Raw genomic sequence first — 18641 nt, forward strand, 5'->3', positions numbered from 1 at the left:
TTGTATCATTTATAGTCACAGTTGAGGTTCCGGAAGACTGGAGGTTGGCTAATGTAGTGCCACTATTAAGGAAAAGGTGGTAAGGACAAGCCAGGGAACTATAGACTGGTGGGAAAATTGTTGGAGGGAATCCTAAGGGATAGGATGTACATGTATTTAGAAAGTCAAGGACTGATTAGGGATAGTCAACATGGCTTTGTGTGTGGGAAATCATGTCTCACAAACTTGATTGAGATTTTTGACTAAGTAATAAAGAGGATTGATGAGGGCAGAGCGGTAGATGTGATCTATATAGACTTCAGTAAGACATTCAACAAGGTTCCCCATGGGAGACTGGTTAGCAAGGTTAGATCTCATGCAATACAGGGAGAACTAGCCATTTGGATACAGAACTGGCTCAAAGGTAGAAGACAGAGGGTGGTGGTGGAGGGTTATTTTTCAGACTGGAGGATTGTGACCATTAGAGTGCCACAAGGATTGATGCTGGGACCAATACTTTTCATCATTTATATAAATGATTTGGATGTGATCATAATAAGTATAGTTAGTAAGTTTGCAGATGACACCAAAATTGGAGGTGTAATGGACAGTGAAGAAGGTTACCTTAGATTACAACAGGATCTTGACCTGATGGACCAATGGGCTGAGGAGTGACAGATGGAGTTTAATTTAAATAAATGCGAAGTGCTGCACTTTGGGAAAGCAAATCTTAGCAGGACTTATACACTTTATAGTAAAGTCCTAGGGAGTGTTGCTGAACAAAGAGACCTTGGAGTATAGGTTCGTAGCTCCTTGAAAGTGGAGTCGCAGGTAGATAGGATAGTGAAGATTGCGTTTGGTATGCTTTCTTTTATTGGTCAGAGTATTGAGTACAGGAGTTGGGAGGTCATGTTGCGGCTGTACAGGACAATGGTGAGACCACTGTTGGAATATTGCATGCAATTCTGATCTCCTTCCTATCGGAAAGATGTTGTGAAACTTGAAAGGGTTCAGAAAAGATTCACAAGGATGTTGCCAGGGTTGGAGGATCTGAGCTATAGGGAGAGGCTGAATAGGCTGGGGCTGTTTTCCCTGGAGCGTCTGAGGCTGAGGGGTGACCTTATGGAGGTCTACAACATTATGAGGGGCATGGATAGGGTAAATAGGCAAAGTATTTTCCCTGGGATGGAGGTGTCCAGAACTAGAGGGCATAGGTTTAGGGTGAGAGGGGAAAGATATAAAAGAGACCTAAGGGGCAACATTTTCACGCAGAGGGTAGTGCGTGTATGGAATGAGCTGCCAGAGGAAGTGGTGGAGGCTGGTACAATTGCGACATTTAAAAGGCATTTGGATGGGTATATAAATAAGAAGGGTTTGGAGGGATATGGGCCAGGTGCTGGCAGGTGGGACATCCGGTCGGTATGGATTCGTTGGACCGAAGGGTCTGTTTCCATGCTGTACATCTCTATGACTCTATGACTGCCTTTGAATGGACACCACAGAAACAGGTGATTGGGCCAGTTTTTCTGGCCACGAGACTCTGCAGCGATCATTTATCATCTCGTGTGAACCACACATCCTTTCTCCTTCATGGAACTATCCTCTTGCCCTTAATGAATCAATGCATTTCCCCTCAACTAATTCTTGCAGTTGGGTAGCAGAATAATTGAAGACCTGATATTCACCCAAGCCCAGAGAAGGGGTCCACGCTCAGCGTGACAAACATTGGCCACTGGCAGAACTGGTTTGATCTGTCTTTACTGATACAATTCTTTGATGCTCAGACCTCATGGGTTAGGCTGCTGTGAGGTTTATAGTTCTGCTGAGAGTCTGCTCCTTCAGACTGTAGTGTTGCATCTCTGAGTGTCTCCTTTACTAGATGGAACTATTATTGGACTCAGTAATGCCTCAGCAATCACCTTTCTCTGTTTCTGAGACTGATCTCAGTAACACAGTGCTCATGTTCAGGTTATTCCATCCTCTCTTCTTGATCATGTGTGACCGCTGATGTTACATCTCCTTGTTACATCACCGTGTCATTAATAAATACACGCTCATTAATCTAACAAAAACCCCATGAATATTCAGTGATGAAGGAGGAAGAACGTTGTTGCTACAGGTCAGGGATCCTTTGAGAGGATCAACAGTGTTTTCCTGGCAGCACACATGAGGAAAGGAATAAGGAACTACCTTACATGTTCTTTTCTCAAATCCTGGTGCTTCTTTCTCATTGAACTGCAAAATAGGAAGCTCAGATGAGCAATTGAATATACGAACATTATATGAACTGAAGACAAAACACAAGATGGCAAGGCTTCAAATAAATTAGCAGGGGACCTGCCTTTGGGCAGATGTCAATCTCTGTGTGGCAGTCATTTCTACATTCTCATCACTCTTGAGCTGAGTAACGATCTGCTCAATTCGCTATTGGATTGATTGGCTCAACTTTAAGAGGCAATTCTGTGGGCTACATAGCAGCCTTATGGCAAGCTCCCTCTCCCTTCACCCCAACTTCCTCAACCTCTGAACCCAGGGGGAAGCCATCTCATTATAACATCATTAACAGCCAGGGTCCATCCCAATGCTGGTTAAAATCCAGCATGGCTCATAGTTGCCACAAATTGGGCAATTAATTGAAATACTTGGCCAGTGGGGAGGCTAGACTATTTGAACCCAGTTCGAATCCTGGCCTGGCAGCTGGTGCAATTTGAATTCAATTCAAAAACAAAGTCTGGAATGAAGAGTTGAATGATGACCATGAAACCATTGCCAATTGTCAGGAGAAACCCATCTGGTTCACCAGTGCCGTTTAAGGGAAGGAAATCTGCCATCCTTATCTGGTCTGGCCTACACGTGACTCCAGACCCACAGCAATGTTGTTGACTCTTAACTGCCCTCTGGGTAATTAGGGATGGGCAATAAATGCTGGCCTAGCCAGTGACGCACATATCCTTTTGAATGTTAAAATAATTAGCCTCTGTTTCTGAAACTGACAATATCCCATGGCAGTAGGAAGAGGTTGGTGTTCTCTCCCAGTACCTTCAGATGCCTGTTTATATGGTTTTCCATGCTCCAGTATCTTCAGATCTAATTCAGTATTTTCTTCGTAACTGATTGAACCCCTGGGACCTGGAGAGAAGAGGAAGCTGCATAAATAGTTTAAAGTTAACCATTTTATGCCAAGGGTGATCACCCTGGGGAGGTGATGGTGTAGCGGTAACAACAATAGGGCTTGTAATTCCAGAAGCCCAGCTCAATGTTCTGAGGTCATGGCATCAAATGGTGAAATTTGAATTCAATAAGACTCTGGGTTTAAAAGTAAAACTGGCCTAACGGTGACTGTGTTGAAAATTTGTAGCTGGTTCACTAACAGATTCATGGAGTCACACAGCATGGAAACAGACCCGTGGGTCCAACCAGTTCATGCTGACCATAATCCCAAACTAAACTGGCCCCACTTGCCTGTGCTTGGCCTAAATCCCTCCAAACCTTTTCTATTCATGTACTTATCCAAATGGCTTTTAAATGTTGTAATTGTACCCACATCCACCAGTTGTTCTGGAAATTCATTCCAAACATGAACCATTTTCTGTGTTTAAAAAAAAAGACCCTTATGTCTTTTCTAAATCGTTCCCCTCTCACCTTAACAATATGCCCCTTGGTCTTGAACTCCCTCATCTTAGGGAAAAGACACCGTCCATTGACCTTATCTATGTCCCTCCATAATTTTACAAACCTCAATGATGTCACCCCTCAACCTCCAGTGAATATGTCCTTTAGTGGAGGAAACCTACCATCACGTGACATCAGAAATCCGTCTTCATGTGACTCCAGAGCCATAGCAATGTGGTTGATTCGAGCTAAACAAGTCGCTCAGTTTTATAGCAATTAGGGCTGGATAACAAATGCTGACGTAATCAGTGATGCACAAACCCCACGAAACATAACGTTTAAACAAAGATATCTGCATTTATGTGGCATCCTTAATGCAGTGAAACGTCACCAAATAAAATGTGACATGGAACACTGAAGGAAGTAGAAGGGAGATGATCAAAACCTTGGCCAAAGAGGTAAGAGGTGCTAACGAGTTTCTTAAAGGAGGAGGAGAGCGAGAGAGAGAGAGGTGGAGAGGGAGAGGAAAATACCGAGGAGCCTCGATTATCCGAAGGACACGGGTGGGGAGTATTTTGTTTGATTAATCGCATTCTGGATAATCGAATGCCAGATAACATAATTAAGCCAAGCATCGGAACCTTGCGATCTTGTCAGATAATCCAATATACAGATAATCCAATATACAGATAATCGAAAACCGGATATTTGAGGGTCCTCTGTATTTTCAGAACCTGGGACATTGGCACTTACCATCGATGAAATAATTAAAGTTGTGATGCACAAGAGATCGGAATTGGCAGAAGCATAGAAATCCCAGAGACAGGCTCTTTGTGGTGCAGTGGTAATGCCCTTACTCCTGGACCAGGAGCCTGAGTTCAAGTCCCACCTGGTCCAGAAGTGTGTCGTAACGATAGCTATTACATGAATAAGAAATATTTGGAGGGATATGGGTAAAGTGCTGGCAGGTGGGACTAGTTTAGTTTGAGATTATGGACTAGTTGGACCGAATGGTCTGTTTCCAGAGGACAATGTAGACATTAACCTTTATTAGTGCATTTTCTGCTAGCATTCTCTATCTTGCTGAGAGGATGGGTGGGGAGAGTGTGGGGGTCGGAGGATAAATTGTTTAGTTAGTATCTGAGGCATCTTGGTGTGTAGGATAGGTTTGATGGGCCGACTGGACTATTTATACATTTGTACAGTGACCAGAGATCTGGTGGAGTTTTATTTGTTATTTTCCTCACCGATGCTCATCCCTCCTTGTGTCAGACTGTTTGTCGCTTCCTCAATCTCCTGCCACTCTTCACTCTTGCTGGTCTCACTGGTCTCACTAAGTTCTGGTTCAGACCAGACACATTCAGTGGGGTATTGAAGAGCCAAAGCCAGTTTCTCTTGAACACAGCATGCCATCTCTACACCGAAAGACATTAAAAATACACGTCATTATCAGGAAAATATTTAGATGAGACATTGTAGGCACAGAGATATCGAAAAGTGATTACTCAGTTTCAAAAAATATTCTTCAAGATACAATCCTCCATCACAGAAAGTACTCTTGGCTGAGAGTTAACACATTCAGAAGCAGAGTAGAACTCCCTCCATAAAACCCCAATCCTTCACCCTGCCTACTCTGTATAGCTTTTATTTTAACCTAACTGGTGTAGTAGTAATGATAGAGAAATTACCAGCATTTGCCATCGATACTCCTCTGAAACTGATTTGATTTTATTTATTTTGACTTATTATTGTCACATGTACCAAGATATAGTGAAAAGTGTGATCTTGTGTGCTAACCAGACATATCATACCTTACTAGGAGAAAGTGAGGACTGCAGATGCTGGAGAGACAGAGTCGAGAGTGTGATGCTGGAAAAGCGCAGCAGGTCAGGCAGCATCCGAGGAGCAGGAGATTCGATGTTTCGGGCATAAGCCCTTCATCAGGAATATCATACCTTACACCTCCTTGGGGGTTCCTATATGATTCAGAAGAAGGTTCCCAGAGAGGTAGGGAGAATGCTTTTGAAGAGGTATAGGACCTTTTCAGATAGGTCATGTGACCCGGTTAGGCGAGGTAAAATGCCATTTTGTACTGTTAAAAGTAGATATGAATGTGAGTACTACATTGATAAAATCATTGGAATCATTTTGTCAAACTTGCAACATTCATATCCCCTTAGAGTCATCAAGCTGTCAAGATAGTTAATTTCTCTGGTCTTAAATTTTATAAAAGGCCTGCAGTTTCAAAAAAAGGTCAGTGTTTACTATTTCACCCTATCTGTTGATGTGAGGGTTATCATGTTAGAATTTGTGCTGCACGATTGATTTCACAATCAATCATTATCACAGGGAGGTGCCTGCTGGGCTCAATTGCTCCAGCAAAAGAAAAAGCCTGTGAAATGATAAATGCATTTCCACAACTCATTTCCTCAATGGCAAACCACACACAAAATCACCTGGATGTTACAACAGCTGCAATATGCCTGCAGTTTCTTTGTCATTGCAACAGCCAGCTTGCGCAGTGAGTCTAACTTCAAAATCAGTTTTAAATGTACATATTATAAATTACAATGAATTTTATGAGCTATGGCACTTATGTAGAGGAGGATAAACTCTGATTGTGTATCACACCAATATTTTCTGTTGTGGGCAGTGAAAACACTTGTAGTGATTTAATTATTCTGTACAAGCAAAAACCAAACTTGTACTATTTTATTTAACTAAGCATCATAGTGTTTATAGAATTATAAAGAGTTAATTATACACGAGTCCAATTTGAGATGTAGGTTTTACAACATATCAAATATTAGTTGTCTTTTCATAAGTATTTAACTGTTTCAAGTGCACTGCACAATTATAATTACACAGGTTGTTTGTCTGAAGTCTACCCCATCCTCAATCCTGCTTCTCTCTCATGTGCTGCACAACGTTGTACATGACATTAGTACCTGAAACGGTTAATGAACATCAGAAAAGCTCTGTCCATCAGGTATGGTCCTGAGATGAACTAACCGGAGAGTCTGAGGGCATTGTCCAGTTGTCCAGTGTTCTGTAACAGATCTGAGTGTGTCTAGTTACCAGTTTGGTTCAATGTGTACTTACTGTTAAGATGGGTTTTGTTGGAGGCTACTGTGTATTCTGGATTAGAATGGTGCTGGAAAAGCACAGCAGTTCAGGCAGCATCCAAGGAGCATGGAAATCGACGTTTTGGACAAAAGCCCTTCATCAGGAAAGAGCTCTTTCCTGATGAAGGGCTTTTGCCCAAAACGTCGATTTCCCTGCTCCTCAGATACTGCCTGAACTGCTGTGCTTTTCCAGCACCACTCTAATCCAGAATCTGGTTTCCAGCATCTGCAGTCATTGTTTTTACCGCTATTGTGTATTTCCAATGTAATGTACTTCGCTATTAAGGAATATGGAATAAACCTACTTACTGTTCATCAAAGCTCATTTCTGCCAAAGATTTGAGTGGGCATCCTTCCCCAGCAAGTATCAGGAGGTTAGACTCATGCTGGCAAGGAGGCTGGAGGATAGTGGTGGTGAATCTAACAAAACTTCTCAGTCCAACTATTGTAAGACTCAATAACCCTCTTACTTTCCCCAACTTTCTACTCAGAATCACTCAAAATCTAGAGCATCAGAATACAGTAGCAATGGGAAAAGTTTCAGAGGCTTTGCTCTATCAATTCCAATCCAGTTCATGATGGAGGCTGAAGTGCTTTATGAATCAGAGTAGCAGTAGATCCCTAGCATATTCCCACTCACCATCTTGTCTGAGCTCTGTGTCTTTGTCAGTGTGGATTTCTGTTGGCTGATTAATTGTGTCATCGAGTCTTTCTGCATTTTCATCATCACTTCCTTGAACTTTCACCTCTGTGTGTCCTTCCTTCAGTTCTCCACTGACAACATTGTCTTGTTTCTCGTCTGTGGGTTTGTTGATTGATAATTGCCGTGTAATATCAGTTTTCTCTTTCATTGCCACTCTTTCATGATTTGCTGTTAAATTCTCTGCCTGAATGAGGTCTCCGAGCACCTTCTCTGTGTCTTGTACAATCGGTGTTCCTTCTTCAGCGCTGTTGGGATTGTTATCAAGGCTTTCAGCTCCATTTCTCCAGAAACCTGATAGTAACATAAATAGTTTGTTTTCCCGTAAATGCCAAAACACCATCACCAACTTTGTACCAATTAGCCTGAGGTTTGGGCAGGTAAGGCAAGTGGGAGTTAAAGCAAATGACACAATTATGGTTATGACTCATAGCCAGTGTTTCTTTCCTGGTAGTAACATCAGTTAAACAAGATTTGCTCTCCCGTTGCCAAAGTGGTCAGAGGCACATGCTGGTGTAACACAGAAGCTACAAGTACCAGAGGGTGCCCAGTTTAGTCCTCATTCTGCATTCAGTCGTGGGAGTAAAGGGCTCTGCTGCCTGGTTTGTGATGCCAGTCATGCCAGTTCATTTCTTTTACCCGCAGTGGGCACTATGAGGGTCAGACCTCTCAACGTTACCCCTCACCTGAGGCATAGTGACCCTCAGTTTAAACTCAACACCAGTCATCTCTCTCTCTAATGAGAGAACAACTCCATGGGAATATTTTACCTTTTGTTTGGCAAGCTAAAATTTCCCTCCATTAATCTCGAGCTCGGATAAAAAAGGTCAACCAAGGTTCTCTGTCCTGGTCACTGCCCAGTGTCTCAGATTGTGAATATTGGTTGGGGAATCCACAAGCCCAAATGTGTTTGAATGGCTTGCCCATAGTATCTATCTAGGCTCCTAATCACCATATCAGTCCAGGCTCACCATTTAGATCATGCCAATAGTCTAGGCCATACAGTCCATCTAGATGCATACTGTCCATCCATGCCCTCATTGTTCATTTAGGCTCCTACTCATCATGAAGGTCCATATTGACCATCTGTTGTCCTAGTGAGTACTTAGACCCTACGGACCACCAAGGTCTATACTCCATGTCTAGGATGACATGTGAAGAATGCCACTGAGGGAGTGGGAGATGCCACAGCAGAAGTCTTAAGGAAAAGCAAAGTGAAAAATTGGAACTTAAAAGTAAAGTATTAAGTCAGGTACATATTTCCATTTCAGACACAGAGTGGATTGAAGTACTTACTGCACATGCTTCCTGTTATGTCTCCAGGAGGACCTTTCTTCATGGTGTCATCTGTTGAATTATTAACAGTGATGTTCTGATCCCACGGTGTAATCTGAATGTGGCAGCTTTGGACTTCAATAAAAATTTAAAAAAAATGGAAGGAGATGTAAACCAGATTGTGGATTTGCTACTACCTACATTATGCTATTAGAGTCAAATTCTTCAATCATGTCACTGGTCTAATTCCAATGGATACCTGCACAACTTGTAAATTAAATAACACTCATGTCACTCACCATCTTCCACTGCTCCATTCGGTGTTACAGACGCCTTATCTCCATCTTCCAAATAATTTATCTTCTGCCTTCTCTTTTTCGCCCGTGTTTTCTTTCTCACATCCCCGTTCACTGGATCAGAGAATTTCTCTCCCTCAGCATCCTCTCTTGCCTGCCACCTCCTTACTTTCTTTTTCCTTAGCTTTTTCCTCCTCCTCCTGTCTCTGCCAGAGTCATTGCTGTCTCCACTTTCCTGATCAATGTAGCCCTGATCTGTCCCAGAAGAATCTTTCCTCCAATCTCCTTCCTGTTTAAGTAGTTCCCATGCAGTTTTGTCATGGTTGCCAGCAGATGCTTGGCTGCTGCCCTCAGTGTTCTGGGCTCTTGGACACAATTTGTTCCGAAACGTCTTCCTCATTAACCCCTGTTCCTTACCTCTCGCGTCTCCACTGTCAGAATCCAGACTATTGTTCACTTTCAAAGTTTCCCTCAACACCCATCCATCTTTCATCTGTGTGCACTGCTTCATTCCATCGTACAGCAGGTTGGTGTTAACTCTGTCCTTGCCTGAACACAGTGGAGTTTCCTTGGCTTTAAGCATTTCATGATCAGAGTTGCTTGAAGGTGCATTATTCATGACTATCCTTCCATCTCTCTCACATTCCCCATTGCTCCTGAATGACTTTGATATCAAACCTGTGGAAGAAAAAGGAACAATTTTGTTTAAAATTGATCTGCTCAGTGGTTAGCACTGCTGCCTCACAGCACCAGGGTCCCAGGTTCGATTCCAGCCTCGGGCGACTGTCTGTGTGGAGTTTGCACATTCTCCCCGTGGCTGTGTGGGTTCCCTCCAGGTGCTCCGGTTTCCTCCCACAGTCCAAAATGTGCAGGTCAGGTGGATTGGCCATGCTCAGTTGCCCATAGTGTTAGGTGAATTTATCAGAGGGAAATGGGTCTGAGTGGGTTACTCTTCGGAGGGTCAGTGTGGACTTGTTGGGCTGAAGGGCCTGTTTCCACGCTGTAGGGAATCTAATCTAATCATATAATTGTCATTCTGTTCAATATTTTGTATTCTTTCCTGCTTACCATTTCAATACAGAATGCATGTGGAAAGGATTGACCTCATTAACCATTAAGAAAGCAAACGTTATCCAGTCCCATTCTCTCATAGAGAGAGAGAGAGAGAGAGATAGAACATAGAACATAGAAGAATACAGCGCAGTACAGGCCCTTGGGCCCTCGATGTTGCGCTGATCCAAGCCCACCTAAAACTACACTAACCCACTATCCTCCATATACCTATCCAATGCCCTCTTAAATGCCCATAAAGAGGGAGAGTCCACCACTGTTACTGGCAGGGCATTCCATGAACTAACGACTCGCTGAGTGAAGAACCTACCCCTAACATCAGTCCTATATCTACCCCCCCTTAATTTAAAGCTATGCCCCCTTGTAATACCCGACTCAATACGCGGGAAAAGGTTCATACTGTCGACCCTATCTAACCCCCTAATCATCTTGTACACCTCAATCAAGTCACCCCTAAACCTTCTTTTCTCTAGTGAAAACAGCCCCAAGTGCCTCAGTCTTTCCTCATACGATTTTCCTTCCATACCAGGCAACATCCTGGTAAACCTCCTCTGCACCCGTTCCAATGCCTCCACATCCTTCCTATAGTATGGCGACCAAAACTGCACACAATATTCCAGATGCGGCCGTACCAGAGTCTTATACAACTGCATCATGACCTCAGGACTCCGGAACTCAATTCCTCTACCAATAAAAGCCAGTACGCCATATGCCTTCCTCACCGCACTATTTACCTGGGTGGCAACTTTCAGAGATCTGTGTACATGGACACCAAGATCCCTCTGCTCATCCACACTACCAAGTATCCGACCATTAGCCCAGTACCCCATCTTTTTGTTATTCTTCCCAAAGTGAATCACCTCGCACTTAGCTACATTGAATTCCATCTGCCACCTTTCTGCCCAGCTCTGCAGCTTCTCTATATCCTGCTGTAACCTGCCACATCCTTCCTCACTGTCAACAACTCCTCCGACTTTCGTGTCATCCGCAAACTTGCTCACCCAACCTTCTAACCCCTCTTCCAGGTCATTTATAAAAATGACAAACAGATGACTGGCAGTGGTTTAACCTGAGGTCACTGCACCTCAGGTGAGGGGAGAGGTGAAGAAGGCTAGATCTTTGTTCTGAAGCAGGGTCACTGGACCAGAAATGTTAACTCTGCTTTCTCTCCACAGATGCTGCCTGACCTGCTATGTTTTTCCAGCAATTTCTGATTTTGTTTCTGGATCTTTGTCGTGACCTCAGCTGCAAGGGGGAACTAAACTCATGCTATTGGTGTCACTCCACATTGCAAACCGGCCGTCCAGCCAACTGAGCTAATCAAGCCTCATATTGTAGAGCAAAGGCTTTTATTGCACCATGTCACCATGTGCAAAATTAGATTTCAAAAACAACACACCTCAAAGGAAACTAAAGGGTTGGACCTTGCCATCCATGTGGACTTGGCCTGGGAGGCATGAGGCCCGTAAAAATGGCAGTTGTGTTGGCGATGGGATAGAAGCTCCTTGCTGTCCTGTCACAGCTGGATATTCTTGTGGGATGAAACCTCAGAGACATAGCAGCCAGATTTAATCATCAACGAAGCCAATTACTGTTCCCATCCTCCACCTTATTAATGTTGGACAACAGCAGGAAATCCCTGGCAGACTTGAAAGGTGCCGTCTTTAAAAGCAATCCATTGTTCGTGTAAGGAGACTGCTGGAGGCAAAACAGGCCATTCCCCTCCCTCCTCCACCTCCAACCTTCCTTTGATGCTGCTCCTCCTCTCCCCTTTACTTTGCGTCAGAGCCCAGTGTGGTTAATCAATTGAAACTTACTGGACTTTCTAGAGGACTAGCTGCCCTCCTCTCTCTCTTTCTCTCCCAGCAGTCTCAGCACCAGCCATCTTTATTGGTGGCACTGCATATGTTACCATGGTGTTGACCCTCTGATTGGGCTGCTAACTGTGGGAGGAGTGCTGCCATCTTTAATTGGGTCCTGAGGGTGGCTCAGAATTAGCTGGTGCTTGTAAAGTGCCATTCAGGGTACAGCCACTCATGTGGGCACATGCCCTATCCCTATCGTGAAATTACCCAACCCCTGGAAAAATTCCAGCTGATGTTATTGATGAGAAATGATCTCTCGATAGTTGAAATGAGAGTTTAAAGTATTAATTTCTGTGAAAAATTGTAAATGCTTATTTACTTCAAGCTCTTCTTAATCGTCCTTCTCCAACTCATTTAATATTTTGATTTTTAGAATTTATATTTCTATTTACATTTCCCTGCTACCTTTTGACTTGACCATCCCAGTTCATTCTTGGCTGGTCTCCCACATCTCTGTAAACTAAGGCCATCCAAAGGTCAGCTCTCTGTGCCTTAACTCTCAACAAGTCCCATTCACTATTACCATTGTGTCTGCTTACCTACATTGCACCTAGTCAAACAACATCTTGATGCTAGAATTCTTATCCTTTATTTCTCAAATCCCTCCATGGCCTTGCTCCTCCCCATCTTTATAATCCCATTTCGCCCCTAAACCCTCTGAGATATCTCACCATGTGTTTCCCCAATTATAATCAACATTGGTGTTGTGCCTTTAGTTACTTAACCCCCCCCCCCCCCCCCCCCCCACACTCTGTATATCCTCTAGCTCTCCTGATAGCTCTTCTCCTCTCTCCTACACTTTCCCCCTTTGAGACACTCCTCAAAACCCACCTCGTTGAGCAAACTTCAGGTCACCTGATTAATGCATCCAGACATAGCTCATAGTTGTGGGCTCAGGATTGCTTTGCATAGTAACAACCATTTGATTGGTTACTCAGCAGGTGGCTATAGTCTTGGGGGTGTAGACAATACTGAAGAACCATTCAGCCTGCGAACAGAAAGGGCCCTTCTTTCTCATTCTCGCTCGCTCTCTCTCTCTCTCTCTGTTCTATGTGGAGGTGTAAAAGAAAATCTTTTGCAGCTAACTCTCCCTGACCTTTTGCTGCAAAAAAAAAGGCAAGGGGCAAAAATACCCATAGAGGCACCGAAACGGTGAATCCTTAACCAGTCGAAAGGCTAACAATTGATGTATCCACAACCTCGCATCATCATCAAAATGTCAAATGGAATCAAAAGGACAGAAAAGAAAATAACTCATTGACATCTGTGACCTGGACTGGTGCCAAAACTACATTTCAATGACATTTTTCTGTGACACCACCCACAATATTTGCTTATTGTCGCTTTGTTTGTATGTGTGCCAGAACTTTCAGAAAAGGGTAGACTTTAAATTAGTGTTATAGATTAGCAATTCAACCCATCTATAGTTTGCCACAGTTAAAATAAAGTTTCATTACAAGAAGCAGTAATTTTCTGGTTAATGGAAAAAAAAGACCTGACTTGGATATTCCGTTAACCTGGATTACACAGTTGGTTCAAATTGGGCAATTTGGTAGCTGAATCAAATTTCCACATTTCTACTTTCAGTACGGAATCCCAAGGAGTCACAAGAATCCATCTGACCGGATAGATAAGGCCCGGTTCAAGGATTTATTGAAATGCTGGGAGCTCTAACAGAGCACAACTCCCTGAGTACCGCATTGAAGAGTCAATCTAGGGTAAGTGTTCAAAGTTTCTGTGATGGAATTTGAACCCAGAACTTTCCTACTCAAAGGAGAGGGAGCCACAGCTGACAGTTGAATCTGTGGCTGGGTGCTCAGGTATGCAGTACGCTGTCTGAGCCGCTGCTGATGAAGATGTTTGCTGCTACTACAGGCTTGCGTAACAGAGTGTGATTGAGGAAAAGCATTTCCTGGTCTAAGTGGCTCCTGTCATTAACAAGAAAGTTTATTGCCTGTTGACAACTAGTTACAGTCAACACTGGCATTGTAACAGAGACTATGAGAAGGACCACACCTTCCCCACATTTGGTGTCACTCCTTCAAGATCCTAAGCCGATCTGCCCACAAGTCCATATGACAATATCATAGTGAATGGTGCCAATGCCTTGAAGTTAACCCTTTCAGACCCACATGCAACATGGTTGATAATTGCCAACTGTAGGGAAGAACTGTGCCTAAAGACTAAAATATTGAGGCCTGAAAATCAATCCCACTGCGATACTCATTTCTTTCCAAGGTCTTCAATTCAGAGCATTCCTTAATTCCTCAACCTTTCCTTTCCTCTTGCTGGCCTTTATAAAGCCAAGCTTAGGTTCTGCTAATCCCAATAATCCTTCCCCTTTCCTATTATCCACACCCCATCCTGCTCCATGAGTTCTGGATGCTCACTTAGGCTCCTAAATCACAAAACAAACAAAAAATTGATTGTGCTTCAAACCTCTTACCCCTCTGTGACATTTTCTAACCCCTCCCTACGTAGGTATCAAATAATATGGTGAGGAAATAATCAGCTTCTCACCATTTTCTGAACTTGCGCCCTTGAAGTCCCGATCTCCTTTTCGCCCAGGGCACATTTGTTCTATTGTTTGGTTACTTCTGTCCTTTTGGTCCTGTCGAGCCATGAAACACCTGTTGAACACACAAGGATAACTTTCTTTTTGGCGACTATGTGATGGCGTAAGGTATTGTACACAATTTATTTTTGGTCCATCACTGGTTAGACCAACATATATTGCCCATCCCTAGAGACTGGTTCGTCACTGGTTGGACCAACATCTCCTGCCCATCCCTAGAGATGATGGTGATGAGCTGCCTTCTTGGACTGCTGCAGACCTTGTAGTCCATTGACCATGCCGTTAGGGAGGAAGTTCCAGTACATTTACCAGCGACACTGAAGGAACAGTGATACATTTCCAACTCAGCATGGTGAGTGGCTTGGAGTGGAACTTGCAAGTGGTGGTGTTCCCATGCATCTGCTGTCATTGTCCTTCTGGGTGGTAGAGGTTGTGGTTTGGAAGGTCCGATCTAAAGATCATTGATGAATTTCTGCAGTGCATCTTGTAGAGAGTACACACTGCTGCTGCAGAGGGTCAGTGGCCGAGGGGGTAGATGTTTGTGGATGTGGTGCCAATCAAGTGGGCAGTTTGTCCTGGATGGTTTCAAGCTTCTTGAGTGTTGTTGGAGCTGCCCCCATCCAGGCAGCTGGGGAGTGTTCCATCACAATCCATGTGAAGATGTTAGTTCAGTGTCTAGTCAAACTGTAAATAGAGTCTGAAAATGGTACAGTATTGCAGTACTTAGCATTGAGGGGAATTCAGAGGTTTTGGAGAGGAAAAAAAAGATACATGTTGAAAAATTTTTGGAAACTAAATTAGGAGACATTTGTGTCCTTCAGACAACCATTCCTCATTCCCAGCTGACAGCTCCTCTGGAAGGGAGAGCAATGTCGAATTCTTACTGAAATCAATCCAATCAGAGGTGATGGCCATTCCAGGCATTAATGGTTGATGGAACTCGCTATAGAAATTGCTTAGGTGAAGGGAAAGGGAGGATATGCTTCAAAAATGTGAGGATACTGTCTGTGTTTGAAATCACTGTCGTTGTCAGAATTCTAGAAATGTTATGGCTGGGATTTTCCATTTTGGAATTTAAGTTTGGCACCAAGTGAGGTGAAGTTGGTCATTGTCATGACCCAGGTTGAGTTATCTCACACGATTCCATGCTTTTTGTCTCAATATCTATCTGAGCGAGATATTGTTCAAGTGGCTCTGCAAATTAGGTGGAGCAAGCAATGGAGAAACTTCCCCGGTGGAATCTTCTGGAACCCAGGATTTCTGGCACCATATATAAGCTGCACTTGCTGCAAGACAGGGGCTTCCACACATACTGCAAACCTATTGACAATGCCAGACAAGAAACAGAAGCTTGCTCTGCATTTCACTCACACTATGGTTCAGGTGTTGCGGGAAGGTCCTCTTCGAGAATTGGTGATAATCCATTGTAAATAGTTTGTTTCTCTAAGCTATGTTTTTTCCATTAGAGTTAGTAAAAATTCACTACCAGTGGAATAAAGAAGCCTCTTTTATAATCTTGGTGCATTCAAATCACCTGTTAAAACCAGATGAACTCTGCCTCTGCTCATAGTCACTGCCTGCAAGCCTCAGTTACACACATATGTTACTGGACATAATGTTCACTCCCAGCTCATCTTCCCAAACTAGTCAGCTACCCAGAGCACTGCGCTTCCTATTCACTGATAGGGGACGGTTCAACATTTCACATGGTTAAGCAAGTGAATGATGGGCCAAATACATCATTATGTCCGACACATCTGTAGGCAAATTATTAGAAGGAATTCCAAGAGTTGGAATAAACTGTCACTTAGAAAGGGAAGGATTAATTAGCGATAGTCAGCATGGTTTTGTTAAGGGATGACCATGTCTTACTAACTTTATTTTTTTAAGAAAGTAACAAGGCGGATTGATGAGGGAGGTACAGTGGATGTTATCTTTGTGGATTTTCATAAAGCAATGACAAGGTTCCACATTGCAGTCTGGCTGTAAAAGTAAGGGTCCCTTGGATATAGGGGAATATGGCAAGTTGGATCTGAAATTTGCCAATGACCAAAACCAAAGGGGAATGGTCAATTGGATGTTTTCACCAATGGAAAGTGTTAGCCAGTGGCATTCCAAAGAGTTCAGTGTTCCTTGTTGTTAATAATTTGGACTGAAATGTGGAAGGGATGATTGGGAAATTTGCAGACAATGCAAAAATTAGTCATGAAGAGGTCGTTGACTGCAAGAAGATATTGATGGTTCAGGGGTGACTGGACAGATACGTGGCTAAAGGAAATTAATTCAGAAAAGTGTAATGTCACAAATTTAGAGAGGGCTAACAAAGCAAGGGAATCAACACTAAATGAGAGGGCATTAGAAAGGTTTAGAGGAAGTGAGAGACCTCAGAGACCTCCAGAGGTTTCCTAAAGTGGTAGGAATAGGCAGATAAGGTGTCAAACAAAGCACATGGGTTGTTTTCCCTAGAATATAAAATATCTACGAGAGACTGGGGGACACAACTGGAGTAATCTGCACAGTTCTGGTTACAGAAAAACCATAGAATCTCTTGAGAGAGCATACAGGAGATTTACAAAGTTGTGGTCAGGGTTTGAAAATTGTAGCTTTGAAGGAAGATTGATTGGCTCGGGTTGTTTTTCTTAGAACAGAAGAGGTTGTGGGATGACTTAATCAAGACATGTGAGATAGTTTGGATTGGCTGAACAAGGACCACCTAGTGCCCTTCAGTGACAGGGACTAACCCTTTAACATTGAGACTGGCCCCTGCTCTTGAGCCACAAGCTGCTACCTTCCTGACTGCACTGAGCTGTGCTCTGAGGCAATGCTTTAACACTGCTATTCCGCAGCTGGATTCTGTGATGGTCAGAGACACACTTTGCCCGAGTCCTCTTGGATGCACCGACTGCAGGTGTAGCACCTACAGCAGAGATAAAGACAATGAACGTTGGCCACAGCTCACTCAGGAGAGAAGTCTAAAGATCGCCGGGTCCACGTTTGCTTTCTGCAGTCACATGTCTGTAGGGTTGAGCATTGCAGTTAGGCAGAAACTGATTAGCAAAGAGAAGTTAATTTCAGCCACTCGTGCAATTAATGAGGAGCAAATGCTTGCACTTTCAAATCTCGTCAGCTCATGCTGAGGAGGTCAACTCGCTTCTGTACAGGAGGCGGTAACTGAGAAAGCTCATCTATATAGGGAGGATGTAACTGAGAAAGTTCATCTGTACAGGGAGGATGTAACTGAGAAAGTTCAACTGTACAGGGAGGATGTAACTGAGAAAGCTCATCTTACAGGGGGATGTAACTGACTAAGTGCATCTGCACATGAAGGATGTAACAGAGAAAGCTCATCTATACAGGGAGGCTTTAATTGTGAAAGCTCATCTGTACAGGGATGCTGTAACTGAGATAGCTCATCTGTAGAAGGGAGGGTGTAACTGAGAAAGCTCATCTGCACAGGGAGGGTGATACTGAGAAAGCCCATCTGTACAAGGGAGGGTGTAACTGAGAAAGCTCATCTGCAAAGGGAGGGTGTTACTGAGAAAGCCCATTTGTACAGGGAGGGTATAACTAAGAAAGTTCATCTGTACAGGGAGGATGTAACTGAGAAAGCTCATCTGTACAGGAAGGCTGTAACTGAGAAAGCTTATCTGTACAGGCAGGGTGTAACTGAGAAAGCACATCCATACAGTGAGGATGTAACTGAGGAAGCTCGTTTGTGCAGGGAGGGTGTAACTGAGAAAACTCATCTGTATAGGAGGTTGTAACTGAGAAAGTACTTCTGTAAAGGGAGGCTGTAACTGAGACAGCTCATCTGTACAGGGAGGCTGTAACTGAGAAAACTCATCTGTACAGGGAGGATGTAACTGAGAAAGCTCATCTGTACAGGGAGGATGTAACTGAGAAAGCTCATCAGTACAGTGAGGCTGTAACTGAGAAAACTCATCTGTACAGGGAGGATGTAACTGAGAAAGCTCATCTGCACAGAGAGGCTGTAACTGAGAAAGTTCATCTGAACAGGGAGGCTGTAACTGAGAAAGCAAATCTGTACAGGGAGGGTGTAAATGAGAAAGCTCATCTGTACAGGGAGGGTGTAAATGAGAAAGCTCATCTGTACAGGGGGCTGTAACTGAGAAAGTGCATCTG

The 18641-nt window shown here is 43.5% G+C and overlaps 1 protein-coding gene across 1 annotated transcript in view; it reads right to left on the reverse strand.

Annotated features, from left to right (window-relative positions):
• LOC148146101 (uncharacterized) overlaps window positions 1–14546 on the reverse strand; it is a 39743-nt gene extending 25197 nt beyond the window's left edge. Inside the window, exons 1-4 of the mRNA XM_087998682.1 lie at window positions 14444–14546; window positions 8991–9665; window positions 7357–7710; window positions 4845–5006 (exon numbers count right to left, since the gene is read on the reverse strand). Coding sequence (XP_087854808.1) covers window positions 4845–5006; window positions 7357–7710; window positions 8991–9665; window positions 14444–14546 — 1294 coding nt within the window. The remainder of the gene's footprint in view (window positions 1–4844; window positions 5007–7356; window positions 7711–8990; window positions 9666–14443) is intronic.
• Window positions 14547–18641: the final 4095 nt, after the last annotated feature.

Source organism: Chiloscyllium plagiosum, unplaced genomic scaffold (genome assembly GCF_037043375.1).
Source record: "Chiloscyllium plagiosum isolate Xiang-an unplaced genomic scaffold, Cpla_swu_hap1 HiC_scaffold_21, whole genome shotgun sequence".
Lineage (NCBI taxonomy): Eukaryota > Metazoa > Chordata > Chondrichthyes > Orectolobiformes > Hemiscylliidae > Chiloscyllium > Chiloscyllium plagiosum.